The following is a 12,983-nucleotide window of genomic DNA, read 5'->3' as shown; positions in this document are numbered from 1 at the left end:
GCTTTTAACATGCTTGATAAGAGCACAGTGTGTGTGTGTGAAATTGCATAATAATGTGCTCTTGTGAAAGCTAATGGATATAAACAAGCTGATGAGCTCCAGGAAAGCTTTTCTGTGCTCAGATGAAGTTACCCATGGACCCAGCCGTCCTAATAACCCTGAGACTCGCGTCTGTCGACAGTTTATGTGTAGAACAAGTAAATAAAAACGTCTATAAAACAGAAAATACAACTTTTTAAACGGCTGGTGTTCATCAGAACCTGTAGTGGAAGCCGCTTGAATATTCACCAAGGTTCAGTTAGGCTTAAAGTCTGAAGGGATGACTTTTTAAGCATGTTTAGACCTGCTAATCAAGCCCATTTCCACAGTAGACTCGATCTGTAACAGCATGTTGAGTGAAGGACTTTCAGAGGTTATGTGTGGTGTTGGATCATCTGTAGGAGAGTCGATGTCCAGCTGATGCTCTGATCTTTCTGGGTAATGTGTTTTGTCATGCCAGCGTCGTCTGATTCCTCTCCTGGTTTCTGTGGCTCAGGTGTGTAGGGATCCAGCGTTTGATGAGTGTGTATTGTGTTTATCTGCAGCACATTAATGTTGTCATTGTGCAGAAGTGAGATCTGGACACAGTCTGATTGACTGAAGCAGAGAAAGGCGCTTTAAGGAAACGTAACTCACTGGTTCTTCATCTGTTTCCACCGTGATGTCGACTAGTGTATTTCCCGTCGTTCCTCCTCACGTTTGGTAAATGATGGTGTTGTCTGCGGTTGGAGGCAGTAATGTACAGACACAATGGAGCTCTGTGTGCTCAGACGCGTTCAGATTCACTTCCCTTCATTTCTGACTCCAGCCGTCACTGTAATAAAGAAGCCATTGTGTGTTTCCCGTCCAAAGATGCAGCTCTTCTGTCCCACACAAACCTGTCAGACGTGCCGCACTCCAGCAAAAAACAAAACAGGAACAGTTTTCCTCCAGTTTTTAATTTGTATCCTCATAATTTCACACTGAAACTCCAAATGAATGTAGAAACAACATAACAATAATACAGCGTGTGCATAATTATTATGCAAGTATGTTCAGAAATTATGTTCTGATCATATCTTTTTTTTTTAAGCACATTTTACCAATCCTAAACCACATCAATCTAAATATCTGCTTTTAATGTTGTCTTTAATCATTCATGAATGATATATAATTGTCCATGAGGCATGGAAGTGAAACATTTTCTTTCTGATTCCTTAGTATTTTGTGTGACTGTTGTGTAGTGTAAAAGTAAACTTCAGCAGTGTTGTGCACATTAAACTGTACATATATGATAGGCAGTGATATCAGCCGATAAAGGCGGTGTGTAAGGCTCTCAGTGAATCGGTCGTACACATGCACTCTTTCCTCAGAGTGGGTCTGCGTGTTGTTACGATCACATCAGTGCTTCAGTGTAAAGCCAGCTGCTCTGTGTTTACACTCAATCTTAGTTAAGCGTACTTGTCTTTCATCAAGAGCCTTATAACTCCTAAACTTCCTCACAAGCATGTACATGGCTTCTCTTTTGTGGATATACTGTCTGCGGGCCAGTGTTTATATTATTCACCTCCCCGGCTCTGCTCTGGGAACTGTTTTGACCCTAATTTGATTTTAAATAGGCCAATCGGTGGAGAAAACCCTAATTTAATCCACACTCTTGAAAATAATGGCTCCAAAGGGGGACTTTCACAGCAATGCCACAGAAGATACGCTTGGGATTCCTTCAAGAGAACAGCTCTTACAAGAACCATTCGTTTTGAAGAACATTTTAATAATCTAAAGAACCTTTTGTGCAGTGAAAAGATTCCATGGATGTTAAAGGTTCTTCCTGGAAGCCTAAAAAGAGCCTTTATTTTTGAGAGTGTGATTTAAGTCCACTGTCTAGTGAGCAGTGCGGTTGCAAACCTGTTTTTATACTTGGGCTGAGATAAATCTAAAGCTGAAGTCTGAAAATCTGAAGTGTTGACGGCTGAGAAAATGAGACGTGAATCTTCTGTACTGCCGTGTAATAACACACACACTGGCATATTACTAACTGTGCCATAGCGATGGCTCATGTTATCTACAGATGTTATAGTGGACGGGCTCTTAACATGATAGGAGCGTGTTCTTGACTCAAGCATTACTGCACTGTTGCTTCTGACTTTTTTCTTCAGTACAACAGTAAAGAAGATTTTTTTAGCTGAAACTGTGGTCCTTGGTAATTCATTAAATGCAAGTCAGCAGCTACAGTCACTTTTTGAGTAAAAAAAAAAAAAAAAAGAAAAAAAAAAACCCTGTGGCTCCTGATGTTATATTGAGGTCTTATGAAGAGGAACGATCGGCCTGTGCAAGAAAATGTTCAGTCTGTTTTGGTGAACTGATTCAACCGGTTCAGTAAAAAGAGCCGGTTCAAAAGAATGATTCGTTTCTGAACCGTCACTCTGGACTGTTTGCCTGTGGCTCTGGATTACAGGTAATAATAGTGTAATTAATGTTCAGTTTCTTGCACAGACTGATCATTTCTCTTCATAAGACCTCGATATATCGTCAGAAACCACAGGTATTCGTTTTGTGTTCCTTGATATGTTTTTTTCACTCTCAAAGTGACTCTCACAGCTGCTGATTTTCATGAATCACCAAGGATCTCTGAAGAACACGGTCACATACGTCCTGGATTACCTGAGGATGAGTACATCTAAGCACATTTTCATCTGTGTGTGAGCTATCCCTTTAAGTGTTGATAGTTCATCCTGAAATCAGACAAATCCAGCACGTGTTCTCCTTAATCTTATATATAAATATATCCAGAACTAAAGGTGTGCTCACACCATTTCTTGTCCTCTATCACACAGAAGTCACTTCAGAAGCAAGCGGCTGTGTTTCAGTCAGCTTGGCAAATTCACAACTTGAATATCTACAATCCACATTGGGAGCTTTTATTTAGTTTTTTTGCTTTAAGAAAGCTTGAAGCAAGTGCACTGACACTGTTGCTGTGATCCAGTCACTCGTCCCCTTAAAGTGAGTGCCACAGTGCACTATCTAGGGCTCCAGCTTGTGTCTACAGTAGACGTGTAGTGTATGGTGTGGCAGTGTGCCTTCAGTTGACGGACGCCTTCTCTCTATTTCTGGCAAACTGCACAGCTACTCTAGTCTTTATTTTGCCTGTCCGACTGAAATGAAACGGCTCATTTATAAATATCTGTGTGAGTTATTGCTATGCATTTTTAGTCCTTGCATATTTTTGTGACTGATCATTAAATCAAAGGCAAGTTATGGTGTTTCTTCTCCAGTGTCCGTCCATGAATCAGTAAAAGATTTGCATCTATTGTAACTGTTCAGCTGACTTCTTAGTAGTAATCAGTCTACACTAAACTTAATGAAGAGCCATAATGAAGTGTTTCTAGCTTTGTTCAGTCTGGTCTACTGATGGATCACATCCAACACATGAAGCAGAAACTTCAAGGATTTAAGGATGTCAAACACTTTTTAAGGAATATTCATATTTGTATTAATATACATTAATACAATTAATTAACAGCATGTATATATGAGTGTGTGTGTGTGTGTGTGTGTGTGTTGTTTTTAACATTTTGTTCATCTGTAAATCCTGAAAGATAAAATCTATCACAGTTTCCACAGAAATATCGTGCTGCACAACTGTTATCAACAGTGATAATAATCAGAAATGTGTCTCGAGCAGCAAATCAGACTGATTTCTGAAGATCATGTGACACTGAAGACTGTTGATGCTGAAAATACAGCTGTGCATCACAGAAATAAAATACAGTTCACAAAATATTCACACAGAAAATAGATATTTTAAGTTGAAGCCAAAGATAGGATCGGCCCCGCGTTTGGCTCTTCCACTGTTTTTAGGCTAGTTACAGATAAAGATACCGGTTTTAAACCACGACTGTTTGATTATCTCCACCTATTGTGAGTTGCCATCATAAAGCTCATATTATGGATGTTGTCAACCCACATAATGTTTCAGATGAAGAATATCCGCTCCCACGAATGAAGGCTGTGATTCTGCTGTGGTGTGATTTAGCCTTCAGCTGGTGCACACAGTCATTAGTGGTGTTTGTGAAGCCGAGCCTCACTATTACTGCTGCTCAGTGTCATGTGATCTAACCAATCAACACTGAGTATTAAGCATTGTTCAACTGCAAACCTTGACACAAAACAACTTTCCAAAAAGGAGTGACCAGAGCAAACAGTGTTGCGTTGCACCAGCATGCAGTGCATCTTGGGAACAATATGTGCTAACTATAATTAGAAACTGTATGTGTCTTGTATCGTAATATAAAGGTAGCTCTTGATGTTGATGCGTTGGCCTGGTGTTCCTCTGAGATATGCACTGGAGCAGAAGTCAGAAGCTGGGATGGTGTTCACAGACGGATCATAACTGTGTGGATGTGGTCAGAGCGGGTCAGGACTCATTCTCTGGAACAAGAGCTCCTGTTTGATCTGCGCTCAGCTTCTCTGAAAGCTCCTCTCTGGTTTCAAATCATTTGCCCTTGTCTCTGAAAGTCTTCCAGTCTTTCTCATTAAAAGATCCTTTTCTCAAATCCTGGCTGTAAGGAGGTCTAGTGTGTGTGTTTGTGTGTGTGTGTGTGTGTGTGTGATCTCCAGTCCGACCACACTTGAGCGGCTGCTCGACACACTCGTAATTAAACGGGGCAGGTTTGCGCTTGCTCTGGCCCTTTTCAGGTTTTCTGTTTTTCACATCTGATTAGTAGTCTGCTGTATCTCAGCACTGCTCTCTCAGATATCATGTGTTTGCTCCTGAAACAGCTGTCAGTGAGTGATGCATCAGAATCCATGTGTGATGCTCGCTCTGGTCCAGAAACTGCTACTGGTGCTGAGTGATTATTAAGAGTACACTTCAGTTTGGGTGTCAATATTTACTGTATAGATACGGACCAACACAAAGCCACCGCTCTGTGTGTGTGTGTGTGTGTGTGTGTATTTTTACCTCCAGGGCATCCAAGATGTGTGTGATTTGTTTCTTCAGTAGAACACAAACAGAGATGTTTAACTCATACCGTTGCAGTCTGTCAGTCTTATAATGGAAGTGGATGGGAATCACGGCTTTGAGAGTCAGAAAAACATACACAAACAAAACCAAATAAAATCATGCAGCTCGTGACGATATATTGATGTGTAAAGACCATAGACTGTATAAAAACATGGACGTAGTGTCCGTGACGTCACCCGTAGACTCCTGAAGTGTGTTTTTGAAGCCTAAAGTGTGCAGAGCGAGCCGTCGCCATCTTGGAAGCGTGTCACCGCGCGACTCTCCCGGACGATCAAAAATGGGCAAAAAGGCGGGAGCTGGTTGCTGAAGCCACGCCCACCTAGCGCGACGGCACTGTCAGCAGCGGCAATCCACCTGTCACTCAAGTGGCCACGCCCTTAATTATGCAGAACTTTAAGTCTTAATATAATTTAAAAGGATCAGTTATAAAAAAATGCACCCCCTCACAGTTGTCATGAAGGATGAAATTAGCTATTTAGACAAAAATAATTTTTTGACCCAGGCTGTAAACATGCTTTCTTCTGCTGTAAAGTTGTGCATTTTAACATGGGAGTCTATGGGACTGACTCCCTTCTGCGGTCAGTCGATGAATTGCAGTTTTAGTCACTTCCTTATTGGCTTCACTAGAGAGAGCGGGAGGTTGGCGCTCGGTCAAGACACGAAACGATCAGTCTGTGCCAGAAACTGAACAGTATTTATATAGTGTGTTACCTGTGATTCACGCAGTGTCCGAACTTCTTGACCACTCCTGAGCAGCAGGAGCGTGAGGCGTCTCCTTCTTCTGCTTTATGGTGGATCACAGACTCGTACGTGCATTACCGTCACTCCTGATTGAGATTGTAGGTAATGTCAATGGTCCACTTGAGAGACAGGTGGCAGTATCCAAAAAAAATCCCTTTTCAAGAACTACAACGAACAGTTCGTTTGGACTACAGCGTTGTTTTCCCCATTCACTTTAACTGATGCCTAAACTCAAAATCTAATTTTGTGTTTTTGTGTTATAGATATGAACATATGAGTTGTGTGAATAATGACAGGGTTTTCTTTTCGGGTCGGATGTTTCCTTTGAATTGCAATGACATCGCCGCAAGGCACATCAGCCTCTTTCACTATGGTGGGAAGAAAGCTCACTCCGGAAGGAGCCCTTCCCTTGATCTGTGGGGCAGGAAATGTGTCACAGAGGGAGAAAGAGCCAGGATGGGCCTCCATCCATCCCCAACAACAACAAACCACAGCTGCAGCGCTCCTCACCACCACACCCTGCTATTTCTGTCCATCTGCTGGAGGCCCAGAGAAGGAAAGACTCGCTAGTTTCACCAAACACACTTCCTGCTGCTAGCTTCTGCACCAGTCTGCTCCAGTACAGTATACAGTATCTCTACAGTAGAAACCAGCGCTGGGTGTAGACACTGGCTGCGTCCGTGTGTGTGTTTGTGTGTGTGTGTGTGTGTGTGTGTGTGTGACTCATTGTCCTGAGGGAGAGTGTGGAGATGTGTGGAGATGTGAGTTTTTGAGGACGGCTGGAGAGACGTGAGGAGGGAAAAACCCAGGCCGTCTGCTACATCCAGCTCTCTGAACTTCCCCTTCCATGTCGACCTGAGAGGAGCGCTAACAGCACCCGTCTGCAGACACTACACACACCTACAGTACAGTACACACACCTACAGTACAGTACACACACCTACAGTACAGTACACACACCTACAGACACTACACACACCTACAGTACACACACCTACAGACACTACACACACCTACAGACACTAAACACACCTACAGTACAGTACACACACCTACAGACACTACACACACCTACAGACACTACACACACCTACAGTACACACACCTACAGTACAGTACAAACACCTACAGACACTACACACACCTACAGACACTACACACACCTACAGTACAGTACACACACCTACAGTACAGTACACACACCTACAGACACTACACACACCTACAGTACAGTACACACACCTACAGCACAGTACACACACCTACAGACACTACACACACCTACAGTACAGTACACACACCTACAGACACTACACACACCTACAGACACTACACACACCTACAGTACAGTACACACACCTACAGACACTACACACACCTACAGTACAGTACACACACCTACAGACACTACACACACCTACAGACACTACACACACCTACAGTACAGTACACACACCTACAGCACAGTACACACACCTACAGACACTACACACACCTACAGTACAGTACACACACCTACAGACACTACACACACCTACAGACACTACACACACCTACAGTACAGTACACACACCTACAGTACAGTACACACACCTACAGACACTACACACACCTACAGTACAGTACACACACCTACAGACACTACACACACCTACAGACACTACACACACCTACAGTACAGTACACACAGTACAGTACACACACCTACAGTACAGTACACACACCTACAGTACAGTACACACACCTACAGACACTACACACACCTACAGCACAGTACACACACCTACAGACACTACACACACCTACAGACACTACACACAGTACAGTACACTACACACACCTACAGTACAGTACACACACCTACAGTACAGTACACACACCTACAGTACAGTACACACACCTACAGACACTACACACACCTACAGTACAGTACACACACCTACAGTACACTACACACACCTACAGACACTACACACACCTACAGTACAGTACACACACCTACAGACACTACACACACCTACAGTACACTACACACACCTACAGTACAGTACACACACCTACAGACACTACACACACCTACAGACACTACACACACCTACAGTACAGTACACACAGTACAGTACACACACCTACAGTACAGTACACACACCTACAGTACAGTACACACACCTACAGACACTACACACACCTACAGACACTACACACACCTACAGTACAGTACACACAGTACAGTACACACACCTACAGACACTACACACACCTACAGTACAGTACACACACCTACAGTACAGTACACACACCTACAGACACTACACACACCTACAGTACACACACCTACAGACACTACACACACCTACAGACACTACACACACCTACAGTACACACACCTACAGTACACACACCTACAGACACTACACACACCTACAGACACTACAGACACCTACAGTACACACACCTACAGACACTACACACACCTACAGTACAGTACACACACCTACAGACACTACACACACCTACAGTACAGTACACACACCTACAGTACAGTACACACACCTACAGACACTACACACACCTACAGTACACTACACACACCTACAGACACTACACACACCTACAGACACTACACACACCTACAGTACACTACACACACCTACAGACACTACACACACCTACAGTACACACACCTACAGACACTACACACACCTACAGTACACTACACACACCTACAGACACTACACACACCTACAGTACAGTACACACACCTACAGTACACTACACACACCTACAGACACTACACACACCTACAGACACTACACACACCTACAGTACACACACCTACAGACACTACACACACCTACAGTACACACACCTACAGACACTACACACACCTACAGACACTACACACACCTACAGTACACACACCTACAGACACTACACACACCTACAGACACTACACACACCTACAGTACACACACCTACAGTACACACACCTACAGACACTACACACACCTACAGACACTACAGACACCTACAGTACACACACCTACAGACACTACACACACCTACAGTACAGTACACACACCTACAGACACTACACACACCTACAGTACAGTACACACACCTACAGTACAGTACACACACCTACAGACACTACACACACCTACAGTACACTACACACACCTACAGTACACTACACACACCTACAGACACTACACACACCTACAGTACACTACACACACCTACAGTACACTACACACACCTACAGACACTACACACACCTACAGTACACACACCTACAGACACTACACACACCTACAGTACACTACACACACCTACAGTACAGTACACACACCTACAGTACACTACACACACCTACAGACACTACACACACCTACAGACACTACACACACCTACAGTACACACACCTACAGACACTACACACACCTACAGTACACACACCTACAGACACTACACACACCTACAGACACTACACACACCTACAGTACACACACCTACAGACACTACACACACCTACAGACACTACACACACCTACAGTACAGTACACACACCTACAGACACTACACACACCTACAGTACAGTACACACACCTACAGTACAGTACACACACCTACAGACACTACACACACCTACAGTACACTACACACACCTACAGACACTACACACACCTACAGACACTACACACACCTACAGTACACTACACACACCTACAGACACTACACACACCTACAGACACTACACACACCTACAGTACACTACACACACCTACAGTACAGTACACACACCTACAGACACTACACACACCTACAGTACAGTACACACACCTACAGACACTACACACACCTACAGTACACACACCTACAGACACTACACACACCTACAGTACACTACACACACCTACAGACACTACACACACCTACAGTACAGTACACACACCTACAGACACTACACACACCTACAGTACAGTACACACACCTACAGTACAGTACACACACCTACAGACACTACACACACCTACAGCACAGGCATGTGTGTTTCTGATGGAGCTGTGCAGAAAATCAACACAGGATAAATATAGCTTGTTTTAAGTGTATCAGATTTATTTTCATTATTTTAGTACTTGAACTCTAACTTAAATCAATCAAAATAAGAAATGGCAAGTAATAAAAAAAGTAAACTCATAAAATTATTTTATTTTAGTTCAGTTAATGTGTATTTTATTTAAGCAGGTTTAACTAAGAATCATTAAAACATGTATGTTCATTAAAATAAAGGCGAAATAGCATAAAACTAAATATTAAATAAAAAACCTAAACTAAACTAATTTAGAAATGTGGCGTTGGAAACTAACTGAAGTACTTTAAAGTTGAAGCCACTAAAATTACTCAGTGGAATTAAGAAATAAAACTAAAAATACTCTTAAATAGTAATAATTAAATAGTAATATTTAAAAATAAACAAAAATTAAAGTGTAAAAAGTATATAATAATAATAATAATTAAATATTAACTATTAAACTGTAATAGTATATAATAAATCAATTAATTTTTTTCAATGATTTTAATGAATGAAAATAGAAAATCGAGCTATGGCTTTAAAGAAATGAGCGTTCTGTCATCTGTCTATGACTTTCTGTGGAGCACAAAAGGAGTTTTACATGATCTACCAGTTGCTCTGTTCTCTTCAGTTCAGTGAATGAAGACTGAAGCTTCAAAAGGGCACAAGAGCAGCACAACAGTGTCATGAATCATTAAGATCGCTTCATATCAGTATATGTTGAACTATCCCAGAGTGATGGCTTGTGCTGTCTCTCCTCGTACACACACCTGTGTGTGTTAAACCTGACCAGACATGTTCCTGCTACCAGAAACACCCTCAATCACAGCTCTCCCAGCTCCAGCGTTTCTGTTGATTGTGCATGAAGACGGTCACTCATCTTCGACTCTCAGTATAGTCTCAGCTCGAGAAGAAAAACACAATCTCCTGTGGGATTCATTCTTAGTTTGGCAGATTGTTCTTTACAGTGTTGATCTGACTCTCACACACACATACTGCATGTATACACATATATAAACCCTGAGGGTCTGTTGATGTGTGTAACATGTATGACATGCAGTCACACGCCCATGAGACGACTCCACAGCGCTCGTGTAATTGAATGATACACACTCCACACTGTTATTAAGATGATTGATGTAATTACAGCTCTGAACCGCTGCTGCACACACAAGTGCGCTTTCATGAAGGGTGTGGGTGCACCACTTTAAAAAGACCCAACATGTCCGTTTCTCTTGAGCTCTTTTATTCTGGAGCACATCACATCACCAGTGTAGTGCTGTACCGGGTCTGCTCCCGAGCACGTTTACTACACACGTGATGATTATATGATCCTGACCTCACAATCATGCACTATCATAAGTGTTTTGTGAGGAACCACATGAAAATAAGTATATTAATCGATAATCTGCGTAAAGGAGAACAACAGTTTTTGGTGTTTTACTTCCTCTAGTGTTCAGTTCAGATGGAAACTGCTGTGAATTGGATGTAGGTCGAGTAGGGTTTTGTATTGCACCTGTTTTGTAAAATTTTGACAATGCATGTACTTGTTTAGGTAGTGTCTAAGAAAGTCCTGGGTAGTGTTAGGTAACTACAGGGGTTAAGGGAAGGTTTACAGGTATGTTCAGGGTTACCTAGTTATTGTAGTTGCTATAATAACTTCATTTTATGTTCATGCAGAACAGGACTGTTAGATAAACGTTACACGACACTGTTTCGCTCATTCTTGATGAACTTTGATGGTATTTCACCACACAGAGACTGACGCACCTGGCTGTGCTGTTGTTACGTGTGTGATCCTTCAGCTGAGATCCTGTGTCTGTATGTTTGTCTGCTGTGTTCCTGTCTCTTCACCTCTCACTTATCTCTCTGAGGATTGTTTTTATGACTTGGCACAGACTTCAGAGTGAGAAGGTGGTTGAAGGTCTTATTTTTTTCTTTTCTTTTCTTTTTTTCAGCTTTTATTAGCATGTCAATGACGCATAGCTTTTGACAGCCAGGAGTGCTGTAGAAGAGGCTCCACACACACACACACTCTCGTTTATCTTCAGTCTCAGATCAGTTTAGTTTAGTGTTCAAACATGCGTGTTGTGTGGATGTTCAGATGTTCATGAACACACCTGCTGTTCTGCTTTAAACATCATGAGACCAGATCTCTGCTGCACACACAGTCTTTATCAGGTTCTGCTCACTTTATTTCAATGTCTTTGTAATCTCCATTCTTCTTCTATCCTGCAGATCTGGGACATGAGTGATGACGAGAGCATCTGAAGGACTCTGGACCAGACGGCTGGAGACTCTTCGCTTCTCCTACATTGGTCTTCAGACACAGGATCCTTCATGCACTTGTTGATATATTTGTCTTAACCATTAACGTGAAATCACATTATAGCTGTCGGTGATGGTTCGTCAGCACGAAAGCGATGAGAATAAACATGATGTGAACTGCTCCGGTCTAGATGCCCAGGCCAGTGTTGTTCTGTCTGTAAAAGATAGCTCACTCAAAAATGAGGAATGTCATAATTAACACACCCTCATGTTGTTCCTAAACTCAAACTCTCTGTTCATACTAGAAACACAAAATTACTGTATTTTCCGGACTTTAAGTCGCACTTTTTTTCATAGTTTGGCTGAAAAACACGTCTGAAAAATACGGTAGTCTTCTTTTCTCTCTCTCTCTCCATACCAGCAACTGTTTAGTTCTCAACATTAAGAAACTCATACAGGTTTACAGCAATTTGAGGGTGAGCAAATGATGGCAGAGTCTTTATTTTTGGGTGAATTTCCCTGCCCTATATATATATATATATTTTTTTTTTTTTTTCAGGAAATCGTCAGCCGTCACTGTCAGGGCAGTTAATTTGTCACATATGGACTAAGATGCTTTGTCTTCAGGCAGTTATAACCCTGGCCTGATGTTCATTATGTGTGTGTTAGATTATGGCAGGTGTCTGGTTTGTGTTCAAGTGAATGTGCTCATCTCTGGTGTCACTCATCGCTCTCCTACAGTCTAGACATGTGCTATTGGTGTTTTATTAGCATTTGTTTGCATAATAAAAGTATATGCACATAATCAATTCTTTGCAGTATATCCTTGCTTTTGATCACTTATGTTAATACTAATGT

The 12,983-nt window shown here is 42.1% G+C and overlaps 1 protein-coding gene and 1 long non-coding RNA gene across 3 annotated transcripts in view; one reads left to right on the top strand and one right to left on the bottom strand.

Annotated features, from left to right (window-relative positions):
- LOC128022693 (ubiquitin-like modifier-activating enzyme ATG7) overlaps positions 1-12,934 on the top strand; it is a 63,173-nt gene extending 50,239 nt beyond the window's left edge. Inside the window, exon 20 of the mRNA XM_052610489.1 lies at positions 12,096-12,934. Coding sequence (XP_052466449.1) covers positions 12,096-12,128 — 33 coding nt within the window. The 3' untranslated portion in view covers positions 12,129-12,934. The remainder of the gene's footprint in view (positions 1-12,095) is intronic.
- On the bottom strand, positions 7,106-9,428 carry LOC128022728 (uncharacterized). Of its 2 annotated transcripts, none has more exons than XR_008185986.1 (4): positions 9,295-9,428; positions 8,845-8,903; positions 7,527-7,565; positions 7,106-7,238 (listed from the first exon to the last, which is right to left on the bottom strand). It is a non-coding gene; the product is annotated as an uncharacterized LOC128022728 (long non-coding RNA). The 2 variants fall into 2 exon arrangements; XR_008185985.1 differs by lacking the exon at positions 8,845-8,903 and adding an exon at positions 8,257-8,315.
- Positions 12,935-12,983: the final 49 nt, after the last annotated feature.

This window comes from Carassius gibelio, chromosome A11 (genome assembly GCF_023724105.1).
Source record: "Carassius gibelio isolate Cgi1373 ecotype wild population from Czech Republic chromosome A11, carGib1.2-hapl.c, whole genome shotgun sequence".
Taxonomy (NCBI): Eukaryota; Metazoa; Chordata; class Actinopteri; order Cypriniformes; family Cyprinidae; genus Carassius; species Carassius gibelio.
The sequence above is the reverse complement of the archived record's forward strand: the minus strand, read 5'-3'. Positions and strand labels throughout refer to the sequence as shown.